The 17,981-nt window shown below is 35.1% G+C and overlaps 1 protein-coding gene across 1 annotated transcript in view; it reads right to left on the bottom strand.

Annotated features, from left to right (window-relative positions):
• Positions 1-17,981, bottom strand: part of MAP4K3 (mitogen-activated protein kinase kinase kinase kinase 3) — a 184,945-nt gene that overhangs the window by 15,154 nt on the left and 151,810 nt on the right. Inside the window, exons 20-26 of the mRNA XM_028117156.2 lie at positions 17,064-17,176; positions 13,644-13,685; positions 11,565-11,649; positions 10,123-10,202; positions 5,367-5,427; positions 5,131-5,248; positions 732-790 (exon numbers count right to left, since the gene is read on the bottom strand). Coding sequence (XP_027972957.1) covers positions 732-790; positions 5,131-5,248; positions 5,367-5,427; positions 10,123-10,202; positions 11,565-11,649; positions 13,644-13,685; positions 17,064-17,176 — 558 coding nt within the window. The remainder of the gene's footprint in view (positions 1-731; positions 791-5,130; positions 5,249-5,366; positions 5,428-10,122; positions 10,203-11,564; positions 11,650-13,643; positions 13,686-17,063; positions 17,177-17,981) is intronic.

A 17,981-nucleotide genomic window follows, 5' to 3' on the forward strand; every position in this document is an offset into this window, starting at 1 on the left:
AGATCCCAAAGGAAGGATCCTAAGTAGATCTGGGAGAAGTTGCCAAATGGACAGATTTAGCACATTTAGGGACAGGTGACTAAGGGTGCTTTTGGTAGTAATGTTCAGAGGCAGTGATGCTTTGGTTCTAGCAACATGAAGACATTATTAATCAAATCTCAAAATATAGATTTACAAGTAATAAAGCCTCAGAGGTTTTGAAGGGAAGGAAAGGAAACTCTTTTTTGCTCTTGCTATATGCAAATAAAACAGCTGACTGTGATGGAGGTGGAAGAGGAATTTAGGATGGTGGTGGGTGAACAGGGAGACTATAACTTTCACTTCACAGGCATAAGGTTTCACATATTAAAGGCATGAAAATATATGCTGAATGAGTAAACGCAGTCTCATAAGCCATTACTGAGCAGCATGTGAATGAAAAGGAACAGGCCCCCTGGAGAACAGGGTATGATAAAGTGCTGTAATAAAAAGTCATCCTACTTTCTCCATTTATCCAGTCAATAAATTATCTGCAAAACAACTGTTATGTGCAAGGTACTATATTAGGTTTAGTTTACATGGAGACTGAATGGCCAAGACATTTGTTTTACTTAAGGGGGAAAAGAAACTATTACTGGCAGAATGCCCTGGAGAAGTACTGTTTTATACTAAATTTAAAAATGAGCCTCATAGAGTTTTCTTATCTACTCTGTAAAGCAGGAGAGCTACCTGTTATGGAACGGTTTACTTACCAACACAACATTTCTGACACCACTTGGTTTCAGGGATTTTTGCTGATACAGCAAATTTCCTAAATGTAAATGAAAATGAATATATAATACATGTAGGTGAAGTTAGTATATGATAATGGTATCATTACAGATCAGTGGAGAAAGGATGAGTTGTTAAACCTACTAGGTCATCTATTAAAAATAACAATACATTTGATCTGCTTCTCATCCCTCCTCCAATCAATTCCAAATAGATTAAGGATTTATCAAAGTATGGAAAAACAAGACTATAAAATATTTAGAATAGACTTTGGGATTTCTTTAAAAAATGCAAAAAGAACAAATTATACAGGAAAATATTAATAAACTTTGATACTTTTTCATGGATGGATCCTACCACCTTAAACTACAGGTGGTAATTTGTTGAATGAATTTGTTGAATATACTGATAACTTTGGTTTACCAAAGGATACCACTAAGAAAGTAAAAAGATAAGCCATAAACTGAGGGAAGATATTTTTAGCACATATAATAAATTTAAGCTATGTAAAATGTTGTCTTACCACTAAAACAATTTTTAAGAACTTTTTTTAGACACTTTTATTTCTCTACTCAGGAAGAATGGGATATAGATTTTCTGGCAAAGGTCCTTTAGGGATTCTGCAAACATCTGATTCAAACTTAATATGTAAAAATCCATTTAAAATTACTTTTTAAAACTAAAATTTAAAAAATACACATAAACTCAAGTGTCTTTTATAATGAAAGTTGATAAAACAGACTGTTAGTGCAAGGTTGTACAAACATCAAATTATACTTCTCCATTTCTGTACACATATTTAAACTTTTTACATGTATAAATGTGTCACAGATTAGATGTCATTGCTCTGCACGTCTTAAAAAAAAAAAAAGAGTTGTGTTTTGCTGGTAATAAAACAGTAAAGCCTGCATGTGATGCTCAAAACCATTTCAAACAAGCTCAGAATAATCTTTTTTCTAGATTATTTATTTAATTAGAGAGAGAACATGAGCAGCGGTGAGGAGCAGAGGGAGAGGCAGACTCCCTGCTGAGTAGGGGGTCTGATGTGGGACTCGATCCAAGAACCCTGGGATCATGACCTGAGCCGAAGGCAGACGATTAACCGACGAAGCCACCCAGGCACGCAAGCTCAGAATAACCTCGATGGATGTTCCTGTCCTGTACAATTGGCAACTGAGTAATAACCAAACATATAATGCTGAGGTACCGTAATTTTAGCTTTTAATATGTTTTATATGCTGTTTATATTTGTAAAAATCTTTAATAACTATTGCTAACATTTACTAATAAGACCATACTGTTTGCCCTGAATTTCACATGTTCTATGTCAGTCCCTCTGATAATGCCATGAGATAGGTCACAGCACAGAAATCTGAGGGTTAGATTTAATAATTTCCTTAAGGTCACAGAGTTAGCAATTCTAGGAAGAAAGAATTCTAATCTAGTGTCTTAGTCTAACTGTAGTGTTCATAGCGATTCAACTTTGAAAAAAAAATCTATTTCTCTTTTATGATTCTGGATCAGTTTCACTAAAAAGTATTCTGAGCTTGCAAGAGAAGCTGTTAAAATTTGTTACCACTTGTAAGTACATTATCTGTATGAATTAGAATTTTGTTAGTATTATGGTACCTAAACAATGACAGAAATTTGCCCGATATTGAGGCACTAAATGACAATGATGATCTAGAATACCTTGATTTCAAACTTTGGGTTAAAGCACCTATTGTTTCCCTCACCTACGTTCATACTGGGAAGAGTTTTATGTTCCAATTCATGCATTACATTAATATTTATAAAAATACCGCTTTCATATACAGTGAAATTTCATACAGCTTAAAAAAAAACAAAAATTCCCCACACCTTTAAATTAAGTAAACTGCTTGAACCAAAGTGCTTTTTAGAGTTTAAGAAAACCTGAATCAATTTCCACTGCAACAAGCTTAATGTTCCCAGTCCACACTTGTGAACTTGTCCCCTGCATCCCAAGACTACTTAGGGGTTAATCTACTGAATCCGACAAAACCCAGGAGGATTAACTGACTGCAAGGTTCTGAAAGACTGTAAAGAATACTATACAGTCAATACGAGATCAACTACTAAGTACAGCTGAGGGTTAACAATAATGAAACTACTCAAAATAGTTGTGAGTAGCACACTGAAATGTTATAAAAGTTTAGAACTTCCTACAGTGATCTATATAGATTTACCTTACTTTTAGTCATGATTTTACAATAAGTAAAATTTATATGCCAGCACCCAGTTAACTAGAATCTTAAGTGAACCAACATTCTCAATGTAATTAATGTAAGATATTTTAGGGTACATTACAAACAGTTCAATTTACCATGCCTAACAATGATGACAACAGATCTAGTTATTAAGAGCCTACTAGGTGCCAGAAACCATGAATACTATACATACATAATTTATCATTTTAAAAACAACTTTACAAGATAGGTATATTGGTTCCATTTTATAGATGAAAGGTTGTATAATTTATTCAAGGTTCCAAACCTAGTAAGTGAACAAGGCAGGATTTAAATTCAAGTCTACCTAGATTCCAAAGCTTATGCTTTACTAAAGAAGCTTTACAGTTCAATACAGTGAGTACCTAGATTTATAGTGAGAACCACGGGACATTACAAGATGCTCAAAGGAAGTTTCATTTGTGCTCACTTTACAGTAGAAGAACTAGTACTAATACACATACAAAATCTTATCATGCAAAAAAGGTTCTCAGATTTCCTGCCAGGAAATAAAAGAATTAAGAGTAGATTTTATAATAACTGACTTCTTGATAACAAAACTGAAAGTGGGAAGGACCCAATGGTGAGTGCTACTAACACTGAAGACTGACTATAACAAAGTTACGTGAAATAACAGCCCAGGGGTAAAGTACTCTTAGAGGTAACATCTTCCTCTATGGAAATTCCTTAAAGGAAGAGGTAATACGTTATTCAATTTTGTCTCACGTATATACTAGGAAACTTTCTGCGCATCTGGTATATTCAGTAAAATTTGAAGAATTGAACCCAGCTACAAATAAGCTCAAATGAGCTACAAATGTCTCTATTCTGACAAAATGATATAAAAATAAGTGAATACATTAAAATTTGTGTGCTTTACATTCCTCGGAGGCTCTTGCACCTTACATATATTTTTATATCTTTTAGAGATTTTATTTATTTGACAGAGAGAGCGAGCATGAGCAGGGGGAGGGGCAACGGGAGAGGGAGAAGCAAGCTTCCCATGAGCAGGGAGCCTGATGTGAGCCTCAATCCCAGGACCCTAGGATCATGACCTGAGCCGAAGGCAGACGCTTAACCGACTGAGCCACCCAGGTGCCCCCTTACATATATTTTTAAAGCTTGGTGGTCAGTTTCCATGGCCAGAGGAATTTAAGATTATCAAGTTAGACAGCTAGATGGAGATGTGCTATATAAGAAGACAGAAAATCAACAGCACCAAGTGGCAGCTGGGAGAAAAAGAGGGACAGATAAACTCTATGTGAAGAAAGAAACTCCCTGACTCCATTCTTGGAGCTGGTAATAGCTAACTCCAACTGTAGGTATTATAATGTAGGTATAATAAATCAAGCTCATAGTTGCAACTCTGAGTCATCATGAAAAGGTCCAGTTAAACTCAATGTAATCTATTTTAAGAAGACAGAAAAGCATGCAGTATAATTTTTAAATGATTTTCATCAAAAAGGTTAATTTTTAAAGTCTTTTGCACAATGGGGCTAATTTTAGCTTTACTGTAAACTTAGCAACTGAGAACAACAGCTTTTCAAGGTACTTGAAAGCTAAGGTTGTACGTTAGTTGCTCTACAACTGATACGGTAAAGGAAGAATGGCTATAGTATAATGTCTTTGTAAAATACAACTTATACTAGACTCAGAAGACCTTTTGGCCAACAAATGAGGTGCAATATAATAATAACCAAAGGAAGAGAGAGCATAATGGAAAACTCCTCAAAGTAGAAAAACAAAACCCCTCAATTCCTAAGTAATTATCTTCTAATGTAAAAACCTTGATTTAATAAATCATTTTGATTTTCTAAGTTTAGAAACTACCTTGAAAAAAATTCACTTTATTCAAATTAACACAAATATGTCGGAAGCACTATATGTGATGAAAAATTACTAGCAAATCATAGAAAAAAATTAGTTTTAACCTTGTAGAAAATACTAATCAGTTTTAAAATTCCAGAGGTACCTTCAGTTCTTGTGAAAATATTACCTCTCACAATTTTTTCATTACACATGATTTCTACTAACCCAAACTGAGAGCTTTTTTCAATTTCTATAGTATAACTATTATTTAGAATTAACTAACATATTACTTCTAAGGATGAAACATAAGTAAATGTACAGCTACCTCGGTAGTATTCTGTCAGGGAGTTTGTGTGCTGGAATGGCCACAGGTAACTTCTGCATTTGTCTTGCATAGTCAAAAAGCCCTGGTAAATTATGGGAATAAAGCTGAGAAGCTTTACCTGTAAAGAAAAATAATCATGATATAAAAGCTAATAACAAATAGGAACAGTTGTAAGATATGTAAAAGTCTTTTAAAAAAGGAACAATTGTAAGATATGTAAAAGCTAAAAGACTTACCAGATATTGATAGTAAGCAATTGTTCATTACATATAACCATGTACACCTTCGGGGGAATAGCTGGTTTAAAAAAAAAAAAAAGTGCAAAGTTTACAAAAGATAACAGATAAGATAGTAACATAAATATATACATATTTAACCATGCAAGCTGTCTTATCAATGGGCTAGTTCTTAAAAAAAGAAACTTATTTTTAATAGAAATTCATTTTAGAAGACATTTAAAACCCGATGATATATATACACATACATTTCTATGGGAGAAAAATAAGTAAATTAGCAATGTAATTTCATTACCTAAGTCTCAATATGATATGATTAGTTTGAGTCTCCCTTATGGTTAAGAACTACAATAATCCCAAACTGCAAGGGCAGAAAGCCCATTTTCAAACAATGTCTATTCCTTTATTATGGTTCTGGGGTTAAGTAATTAACTTTTCTGTGTAGTTCTCCAAATACATTTGTATCTAGGCATACGAACATGCATGGCTTCTGGAGCAGAAGAGACAGAAAAAAGGATCATGGTTCAGTGGAACACAGGGTATAGAAACACTAGGTATGGAGGAAAAAAAGGCTGAGGGAATATGATGAAAATGTACAAATAATTAAGAATATAGATATGGAATTCATTTCTGAAATACAGTCCATAAGAACGGAGAGGCACCTCTGGAAGTTTGAAAGTGGTCAGTATGTAGGGCAAAGAAAAGGGAATCCATGGAACACGGTCCATATATTTTGAAGGCAAAACATAACTGCTCTCATAAATATATTTTATTATGAAGCCCAGTGGTCCCTCCATCCACATCAGCATTATTAGCATCACGGGGGCATTTGTTAGAAATGCAAATTCTTGGATTTCACCCCAGACTTAACTGAAGTAGAAGTTCTGAAAGGGGGCCCAGCAGTTTAGGTTTTAAGCAGCCCTCCAGGTGATTCTGATGCATAATGAAGTCTGAGAGCCACTGATGAATGTAATTAAGTATTCTCATTTAACAAGCCCAAGTGCTGGGTTTGCTCTGGCGGCTCCTACTCAGTTACTCCAAACTAGACTGGGATATGGGCCGGAACCGAGAGAATAAGGGACGAATGAAACTACCAAGGCCTCTAAGGGCTTACTTTATTAAAGCACAAAGTCACAATGATGGCCCCGAATAACTAAAGGAGAAAAGGTAATAACAAAAGGGAAAGAAACTAAGTAAAACCTATTTTACAGAAAACCTGATTGTTTCATTTATTTGCAAAATACTCCCATAAAGTATCTAATTTCTCCAAATAAAACATGGCAATATAGTTTTAAAAAGATTGAAACAGAGTTGACATACAATGTTATATTAATTTCAGGTGCACAGAATAGTGATTTGACAATTCTATACCTCATCCAACACTCACCACAGTTTAAGTGTAGTCACCGTCTGTCTCCATACAATGTTATTACAATATTATTGACTATGTTCTCGATGCTGTATTTTTGCCATAGTTTTTAACTTTGAAAAATGTGCCTATAGCTGTGTCTCAGACCGAAAGGACATAAACATTTCCTATTTTATGCTCGTCATAAAAAATTCACAATAGAATTGGGAATTCATTGGCTATACTGAGAAAATTAGGCAGAAAGAGGGGCAATGACTTATTATAAGCCATATAGCAGTATATTATCAAAGTAGCAAAAAACTGATTTTTATTTAATACTCTTGAACTGGGCTTATCTTCATAAAAAACTTAAGTATTTCTCTAGTATTAAATCTATGGCTTATTGTGAGATGATATATTTGTAAATGTAAGTGAGTTAGCTTGTTTAATACAAGCATACACAAAGTATCTGGGCAAGACACAAACTCCTCGCATAATTATCAACACAGGGACAATGAAAAAGCATTTATGCAAAGTTTTATTAAGTGGATTTCACATTGGATTTTTGTTTTTAACCACATTTAATAAAACCTTAAAGCTTTTCTAGATTTCTAATGTCTATTTCCTTTAGCAAAGTAGGCTCTGGGTGAAATAATCCATTCAATGAAAGTAGACAGTAGTTAAGAGTAGGTTCTGCAGTTTGCAGACTCAGATACCTGCTTTCTCAGTGACTGTGACTTTGGATAATGTGATCTCTGTGAGTCAGTGTTGTTATTTGTAAACTGGAGCACCTATACCTAACAGAGTTGCTGTGGTGATTAAACAAGAAAAGGGCATGGAAGACTGGTGCATGCGGAGCACTCAGTGAATGTTAGCTATAAATAATAAAAGCAGATAAAAAATCAGGACCCTGTTTGGTGTCATTTCCTCTCCTTCCAGCATCTTCCCCTATCTAGCAGACTCATGCCACCTGGTCTCCTTCCCCTAGAGGACAGAGAAAATCCACCTAATAATTTCATAGCAAGATGAAAAAAACTCAGGATCTCACATATTCTCATTCCCTACTCTCAAAGGCTTTCTCTTCGAGGGAAAAGGTTTCACTTTGTAGGGCATGTGTAGCTCAGAATATATTAATCAAACAGTGTAGTTTCCCCTGCTGAAGCATCTCAGGAGGGGACTTCCTGAAGACTGCGACCGGGTAAGGTTGGTGGGCACCTTCACTTAACAGTCCCTTGAATTAGGTGGATAAATGCTTACCCCACCTATGCATGAAGTTGGTCTTGTTCCTTATAATTAATATTGTTACCTGCAAGGTGATTTTTATTATTTTTTTAAAAGATTTTATTTATTTGACAGAGATAGAGGGAAAGCACAAGCAGGGGGAGCAGCAGGTAGAGTGAGAGGGAGGAGCAAGCTCCCCACTGAGGAAGGAGCCTGACGCGGAGTTCGATCCCAGGACCCTGGGATCATCCTGGGATCATGACCCGAGTTGAAGGCAGCCGCTTAACCAACTGAGCCACTCAGGCGCCCCTCAGGTGATTTTTAGATATATTATATTCAAAAAAATATCACTACCTTTGAGTTATTTACTAATTATTATAAATAACAAGACCCTTTTCATTTTTCACTAGTTTCTAATATTTTTCAGCCATGTCACTGTATACCACTTCCAGATTGAAAGATTTAAAGTATATCATACAGTTTAGGATCTTGTTGGAAAATCTAATTAAAAAATGCTGCAATGAGGGGCGCCTGGGTGGCTCAGATGGTTAAGCATCTGCCCTTGGCTCAGGTCAGGATCCTGGGGTCCTGGGATCGAGCCCCACATCGGGCTCCTGGCTCAGTGGGGAGCCTGCTTTTCCCTCTCCCTCTGCTCATGCCCTCTCTATCTCTGTCAAATGAATAAATTTAAAAAAAACTTTAAAAAAATGCTGCAATGAGAAAAGATGGAAATGTTTGGTTATGAAGAAAATACCATTACTTAGGGATTTTTTCTCTCCATTGTATTTGTAATCAATTTATATTGATAACGGACAGTTATACAACCCACAGGCACCCAAAACTCAATGTGACCAAACTTCATGCAGTATCATGCCCTTCAAATTTACTTCCCCTTCTGTATACGATACCCTGACAGGTGGTACCGTCGTTCACTCTAGCTGGAGACCTGGAGTCAACCTAGACTTTTCCTGAGCCTCCATGTTGAAGAGGTCATTTAATATGGCCAATTCTAGCTCTTTAATTTTTCTCTAGGTCTGGTGTTTCTCTACAGGAGCCATACAAGTGGGAAAGGCAGTGTGGTGAAGTAGTTAAGGACACGGACTCTGGAGCCAGCTGGCTGGGTTCATATCCCACCCAGTTCAGCTACTTAATAGTTGTGGGATCTCTGAGAAGTTACTAATCCTTTCTGTGCCTCAGATTTCTCATCGGAAATGCAATCCATGATGGTATCTGTCTTTGAGAGTTGTTGTGAAGATTAATTATGTAAAGCGTTTAAAAATAGTATCTGGCAGGGCGCCTGGGTGCCTCAGTCTGTTGGGTGTCTGACTCTTGATTTCAGCTCAGGCCATGATCTCATGGGTCATGGGATTGAGCCCTGCTAATAGGGGAGTCTGCTTGAGATTCTTTCCCTCTGCCCCTCCTCTCTCTTTCTCTCTGGAATAAATAAATCTCTAAAAAAGCTTAAAAACAGTATTTGGCACAAAGTAAGTTTTATATAGGTATTAGCTACTAACACCATCATTATCATTTTGCAGGTTGTTTAGCATTGCTGGCCCCTGGGTACTAAATATCAAAAGCTTCCCCCAGTCACTGGGACAGTAACAAATGGTCCCCATACAATTCCAAACCCCACTTTTTCCTTTCTGTCCTCTCCACTTCTGCCCCGACTCAACACTTCTTCACCCTTTGACCAAAATCTCTCCTGTCATCTCTCACCACACTGCAAACAGATAGTTCTAAAACATGGACCTGGTCATTCTGCACTCATTCTGTACTCCAGTCAGAATGTCTGTTCATGATTCCCCATCCTTGCTGCACCAATTCCCAACTTCATGCCCTCATATTTACCCTCTGTCTGTCTGGGAAGCTTCTACTCATTGCTATGAATGGTCTCTTTTCACCTGCCACAGGTGGTGCTAGTGACTTGCACCTCTGTGGCCTCGACCTTGTGCTGGCTCCTAGTGTGACAGCTGAGTGTTGCAGTGACTGCTATGTCTCTTTCTCTGTTAGATCACGAGGTCCTGCAGGGCAAGGACTAGTTCTGCGAATGTGTCCTCAGTACTGACAGATACAACATGCTCTATGAAGCTCTTATGGATAAAAGAGGCAGAAAATCCTAGAACTGAAACATTTCTTGCCTAGTATCTATATATAACTTTAAAAAACAGAAAATACAAAATAACACACCTGTTCCATTGATGTTTCATGAAGTTCATTAAGATTCAAAGTATAAATCCCTTCTTCAGCACCAAATATCAAGTACTGATCTGAAATGACAAAAGTAATTCACCGGTTTTGATATGTAAAATACTATCAAAAAGGATTTATATAGAAATTAAGTAAATATGTATTAACATGAAGAATTATTGTGATTGATAAGCAGTAAATATATTTTAATACAAATTAAGTGGCTAAACACTCTACCTTAATGAACTGAGCTATATGTAAATGCCAGCCTCAAAGTAGAGAGGAAAACTTTTATGTAAAAGGTTTTGAAGTCTGGAATGATAGGGTTCCTCGCTCATCAGAAGGTGCTGAGGACTGGCAGAGAATCTGTAGCTTCTTTTCTAAAATTCCTTTAAGAGAAGATCATGTACAATTGATGTATAAAATATAAAGAACTGATACAGATTTAAAATATTTTTGCAGATGGGCTACCATTACAAGCAGCAACATCAAAACACCAGGATCTAAAAAAAAAAACCCCAAAAAACAAAAACAAAACAAAACAAAAAAACCCAGGATCTGGCTACTGCCTATTCAAAGTTAACTAAAACTTGGATACCTGCTAGGGTACTCAATATCTGCTAGAAGACGGTAGTTTAGCCACGGTCCTGTCTGATCTGCTTTTGATAATAAAAAACAACAGGTAAAGAACTTCTCCAGACTGAACTGAAGTATGCTGAGAACAACTTAGAATGCCGAGAGCATTCCTAGACTGCCCAGTATTTAGGATTAGTGCTGGCAGATTAAAAGCATAAGCTTTGTGGTCTGACAATACAACTGAGCTGGGTTCCAAGTGCAGCTTTACCCCTGACTGGTGATGAAACAATGAACCTCTCTGAATGTCATATTCCCTATTTGTGAAATACAAGTTCCTCCACCTCGGATTTTTAAAAGATTTAGTAAGAACATGTGTGGGCATGTATTCATGTAGATCTTGCATATACAGATACTAAGATACATAGTGAGAGAATGCTGGTGGTCTTTAGTCAGTGACTAATGACAATGATTCTTATTATGATCCCCTTTAAGGTGGAGAGGTCCTCTAAAGTGTTCACTACACCCTGGACCCTTGGTAGTTAAACTCCTTTAATAACAACTGTGCCTAAAGCATAAAGATACTGAATGTGCAGCTACAGAAAAAAAACTTTTCTGGGGGAAATCAGGGTGGCAGAGAGTATAAGGTTTCACTCTATTGATATGGGGACCATACAGTGAAATTTTAGTGTTACATGTCACCTCCAACACTGCTAATAACACAGAGAAACATATTTACCTTAAATAATTTTTTAAAATTATAACAAAAAATTTTTCAGAAAGGTATTCAGAATATGAAGAAAACTGATTGCTTTCATGGCCTCAAGTTAAAAAACAATTAGATAACAGATAAAAACAAATAGTACTACCTCTTGTATCTGGGTTTATCCATGATGTTGCACAGTGAATTTTTAAGGGACATCCATTAAAAACCTTCGAAAAACATGCACCCATCTGGAAAAACAAATAACAACCAAGTAATACAATATTCCCTGATAAGAAGGAAATCATAACCTCTATAAAGTTGAAAAGTTTCTTATTTCATGACCTAAAATGTTTAATGTTAATCATTAAATTTAATATTACAACATGAAAAAGGCATAGTTGATTACAAAACCGTATTATGTACTTCAAAACATGGTCTGTACCCATTTAAAAAAAAAAAAGCAAAATGTGCTTATTTTCCCTGGATGGTCAATAAAAAGCTTTATTTCTTTATGTTAATATTTACCAAGGCCATTTACAAGTCTTACATATAATAAATACCTTATAAGGAAATATAGTATCATTCATTTGAACTTTTTTTTGATCTTCAAAGAGTAAAATGTTAATTTTGAAACTGTTGTTCAGGTTAGAATAAATAAATACAAGAAAGCTTATTCATTTAATCACTTTTTCTACTAACAACTCGGGGGGGAAAGAATACAAAAATATTTGGTGAGAAGAAGAGCACTGCATCATTTTATAGCTGGAATATTTTCTTCACAAATATGGAGACAATAGCCAGGGACAGAACGCATTACTATAGTTGATTATAAGGGATTAAAAATACTAACATAAAAAAATAAAATCATAAACCTTAAGATTTCCTTTTTCCTAGAAGAAATCTACCAACCAACATTTTTAAGATTTTAGTACCAAAAAACAATAACCTGGCAATACCATCAGGTGGTAGGAGACCAATAAAAAATGTTTTTATGGTATAGGGCAGAAATTGTATCATTTAACTAATTCCGATAATTATTCTTCAAGATCACTGCCAAAATTTTGTATGTGGAGGTGCTACCTAATCCCTAAAAATCCAAATGACAAAATGAGGTGCCGAACAATCAAACCAACCCCAACCATAAGCTAGCCTGGACAGCTGATCGTACTGGGCTTCGCACTGCAGCCAAACAGGAAATCGTGTCTGGCTGTTTAAGTGTCTCTGGGGACTTGGGAGCCCTTTACTCTCAAAACTTTCATTTTGTAAGACAAGGTATATTTAGATCTTTATACTATTACAAAGTGTAGTAAGAAACTAAAAGGGCTAAAAAGAAGAGTCAAGAGGTTACAGACTAGAAACCTTCTAAATTAGCGTCAAACTACATTTTAGGTTACAGGTTTGGAGCAGCGAAAATGCACTTCTATCTATATGATGCAACTCAATTACACTGAGCTAATATAATTTTATAATATAATAATATAATTTTAATCCTAAGGTAGCATGGTCTAATAAAAAAACAAAAAAACCAGGACAGAGTGAAAAAAACCAGAATACAGGAGTGTTATCTAGGAACTGGGTGGAGTTCTGTGATCTTGCAAAGATTCTGGGGTCTCAATTTTACTCATGGTCAAAATAGAGTTTGGGCCAGATGGTCCTTTAATGCTCCTTCTAGTTCTAAACTTCTGTTTTTGATAACTGAAAACGCTAGGAAAAAATGTGTCATATCTACATTTTGTATTTCCTATTGTATCCATGTGCCTTTTCCACATTTCTTCAAAAATATCTACAAAGAAGATATTAACAAATTTTGGAATAAAGGAGTTTTAAAATGTATAATTTACCATAATTTTATTTTGTAAAGCTACTTTTCAGATGTAACAATATTTAAATTAGTAATCTTAGAGATTTTTTTTTATTAATAAAGGAGATTCTTTTTTTTTTTTTTAAGATTTTATTTATTTGACAGAGAGAGACAAAGTGAGAGAAGGAACACAAGCAGGGGAGTGGGCGAGGAAGAGGCAGGCTTCCTGCTGAGCAGGGAAGCCCGACGTAGGGCTTGATCCCAGGACCCCGGGATCATGACCTATGCCAAAGGCAGACACTTAATGACTGAGCCACCCAGGCGCCCCAAGGAGATTCTTTCAAACCGGTAAAAAATTCTAACCAAAGATACATAGTCAAGCAATTAATTATCTTTCATTGTATTTAGATTGAAAACAACCTATTTGATATTTATACTTACATGCACTTTAGGTGTTGGGGGTAGACCATTACTAATAGGCTTCTAGAAGAAGAATACATGCATGAATACACTTCATTTGTTGCTATTTGGTATAACAATACTGTATTTCAAACACATGTATCAAAATAAAATACATGAATACTTTCTTTTTGTAAAACGAAACAATACAGATAAGGCTGAAGTTCCCTATAACCCTTCTATAGTACACTTATTCCTGGTACCTGCCCCCCACAAAAACTGGTTTAGTGTATACCCTTCCAAGCCTTTTTTCTAGACAACTATATGTACTCATGTATTTGTGTATATTTCCATACCTCTTTTGTGTGTGTGTGTATATACATGTGTGTGTGTATATATATACGATTCCCTACAGAAAACACTGTTTGTGTGTGTGTTTTATAACATAAATAGTTATGCACTGTTTTATCAACCTCTTCTTTGCCTTAATGTTGGGTCTTAGATCTTTCTATCAGTACACATAGATCTGGTTCATTTGTTTAACTGCAGCACAGTATGACTATAACATACTTTTACTTAGCTATTCCCTAATTATTACTGGATATTTAAGTTATTTTCCATTTTTCACTATAACAACAATACAGAAATGATCACCGTTGCGAATATCTTACTATGCAATGTGTGAATGATTTTTTTTAAGGTACGCTGTGAGAAGAGAAACTCCTGGAACAAAAGGGCTGAACCTTTTACATTTTGGCAGATACCGCCAAACTGTCTTTCCGAGTGCTCATTTCATATCATACCCATCAGCAATGTAGGAGAGCCCTGGTTCCTTCTGGTCTCACAGACACTTAATGTTATCAAGCGGGTGAGTAAAAAATATTTTCTCCTTAATTTGCATGGCTCTGATTGTTAGGAAGACTGAGAATATTTAAAAAACAGTTTATTGGCTATTTGTATATTCTCTTCTGTGAAGTGTCGTTTCTCATTTTTTTTACTGAGTTATTTTTTTCTTACCTATTTTTTGGAGTTCTTTATATAATTTAGATTTGAATACTTTTTTTAAAGATTTTATTTGTCAGAGAGAGAGAGTGAGAGCGCACAAACAGGGGGAGTGGCAGGCAGAGGGAGAAGAAGCAGGCTCCCCGCTGAGCAAGGAGCCCAATGAGGGGCTCGATCCCAGGACTCTGGGGTCATGACCTGAGCTGAAGGCAGACACTTAACCGACTGAGCCAACCAAGCGCCCTAGATTTGAATACTTTATCTATTAAATATATTACAAATGTCTTGTCCTAGTCTGTAGATTATCTTAACCTTGTTTACAATGTCAGCTGAAGTTTTACATTTTGATGAATTCAAATATATCAATCACTGGTCAAAGTATACTGGTAATTATCAGGAAAGTAAAAATTGCATAATCATTCACCTCCAACATACTCAAGAATACCAGATATTTTTCCAAGGGGCTACATGCCTGGAGTATATGATGTGTCCCCTGGAGAAGGAATCTCTTTGAGAGAGATGATACTTTATTTTTTTAAATGTAGTCTTTCCTAATTCAAGATTAAAAAGAAAAAAAAGAAGTTTAAGACTTTATTCATTTATTTGCCAGAGAGAAAAAGAGAGAGCACAAGCCAGGGGAGTGGCAGGGGGAGAGGGAGAAGCGGGCTTCCTGCTGAGCTAGGAGCCGGAAGTAGGATTCGATCCCAGAACCCTGGGAACATGACCTAAGCCAATGGCAGACACATCAACTGAGCCACCCAGTCGTCCTGAGATGATACTTTTTAAACATATATTTTATGAAAGTCCAGACTTCTTTGGAGGTTAATCTTAATATTTTAAGGAATGACATACTAATTTTTTCTCAATCTAAGTCAAAATCATCTAAATGATGTGACAAAAATTAACTAAAAAGCTATTAATTGATTTCGTATACATGATACAAATGAAATATTCTATGTAGTACTACTTCTGTAACTACTAGACACTTTTGAAATTAAGACCATTTGAAATTTTACTTTGTAGATATGTCTATGAAGATGTACAGCCTATTACGGCCACTAATTTCTGATGTTTTTCCATTTTGCAAATAATTTATGTATTTAGTTTTATATTGATGTCCTTAAATTATGTTAGATCATCTACTTTGGCAAAACATTTTTAATTAGGGAGCTCTGAATGTTGTAATTGTCAGATTTACATTAAGTATTGACAGAACTGGCTATAAATAATTTCAAGCTGCAGAAACTGTAGTCATGTTTCAATATACCATGGATACTGTTTATGCTATGATACAGTCATGGACATATTTCAGAATTACTGAGACTGTTAGTTTCACTACTACAGAACAGTAGTTCCTTATCCTAATGAAGTAAGGTAACAGAGTGAATTAAAAATGCACACATCTCTCACAGGTTCTTATGCTGCCCTACAGTCATGAGGCTGTATCTCTGTACTACTACGTTAACAGGGCTGCGAAAAGTTAAACTGACGAAAACAAAAAGGCCTTTCTCAGTTGGACAGACTTCATAAGAACTTATTCTTGAAGGGCATTTTACACTTTTGTTAACAATGTCCTACCTAAATTTCACAAATTATGATGGATAATCTCAGTTAAGTGTTTTAACTGAAAATAAAAAATGGTATGTCATATTATGTCATGAAATCTTAAAAAAAAAGTTGATTAGATTAGTACAAAAGCCTCTAGCAATGTGCTTCCTACATAAAATCATAGCTAAATGCACATAAACATTTTAAATGTACTATAAATATCTATAAAAATAAATATTAATATATACAAAAACGTAAAAAAAATACCATCTCAACTCATGGTCTCATCTGCTGAATTGGGGATTTTAAGGATTTTTTGTTGTTTTAAGTTCTATGAAGACAGACAAACGTGGTGATGAAGAGCAAATTCTTTACAGATATTAAAATATTTTAGTTCCCTGATAAATAGTATTTATTTATCTGTAACAGGAATAGCTGTTAAGGTTAACTTCATCTATCCTGAAGTGATATTTTTATATCTATTGGAAAGTAATTCTTCCTCCTTGTTATTTTCTTTGAGTAAGAGTAGTAATACCATGAATTATGTAATCTACAGTTAAAAATGTGTCCTGAGTAAATTCTAGCTTTCCTTATCCGTCCATGTCCTTCTTTCCATAACTTCTTGAGACTGAAAAAGGAACTTTTTAAGAATCAATCTCATCACGAGAATAATAAGAGTTACCTGTATACAGAAGGTCACATTTTATAATACACCACTATAACCAACTGGCCATCATTCAAGTTTGCCACAGCAAAGTTACTTTTTTAAAGATTTAAGCAATCTATTATCATTATATTAAATACCATATTGTAAAATATACAACGGCTACAGTTTCATTAATTATAATAACAAAACTAACTTAACAATGAGAAAGAAAAATACAAGTAGAGGTTATAAATATAAATACCTACTGGTACATCCTTCTTTTCTTTCCTTGAAGGGTTTGTGCCTCTGTGTTCATTCTGTTGTTGATATAATGAACCATCTCGTTCACCATTTAACTGGAAGGAACTCATTCCATTTCCTTCAGTGAGATGTTTAAATATATTTAAAAAGAATTAATTTTCATGAAAACTTTCATTCAGAAAATTATCAAGTAGGAAAGAAAAAAACCATCTGATCTCTCAGATGGTTTCTGCCTTCACTTGGGATCACCCAATCAGAAATATTTAGTACTCAAGAAAGAAGACTGATACACATGTTCTGCTACTTATATCTCTATTTTCATACAAATTTAAAATCAGGTTATGCCTAACTAAGCACATGTATTTGTGTAAAAGACAAAGAAATACTGAATATATAACTACTTTCAGGAAAGGGGTAATTTACACTATGTTATCCAGGAAACTTGAGTTGTTCTTTTTTAAATTGCTTCTTATGCATAATATGCAAGAATATAGTATTAAAACAGCATCTTCTAGTATTAATTTGGAGGCAAATACCTAGTAATGGTGACAATCATTTTTCTAAAAATGATAAAATGAAGAACTTAGAGTACCCTCCTCTTTTTCTAAAACACAAGTAGCCTACAACCAAAACACACTGTCCTTGTTTGTTCAGAGTTCAGTTTCTTCTGCTGCCACGCTAAGATAAATGATGAACTGAGCATTCACAATTCTCCAAGAGGGAAGAGGTTAGATATGAGATGAGAAACAAGGACATTTGAATCCCAGAATGGGTCACAGGTAATCCTGTCATATAAACACTTCAAACCATGTGGCAAAAAGCAGAAAACATCTCTATGGTCATTGTCTTTCTTCTCTCCTCTCTCAAAGGAATTTCAAATACTCTCTTAAAAGAAAGATACCCTCCATTTTTCTCACACACTA

This window comes from Eumetopias jubatus, unplaced genomic scaffold (assembly GCF_037043125.1).
Source record: "Eumetopias jubatus isolate StellerSeaLion01/CBP00866 unplaced genomic scaffold, mEumJub1_p1.0 scaffold_9, whole genome shotgun sequence".
Taxonomy (NCBI): domain Eukaryota; kingdom Metazoa; phylum Chordata; class Mammalia; order Carnivora; family Otariidae; genus Eumetopias; species Eumetopias jubatus.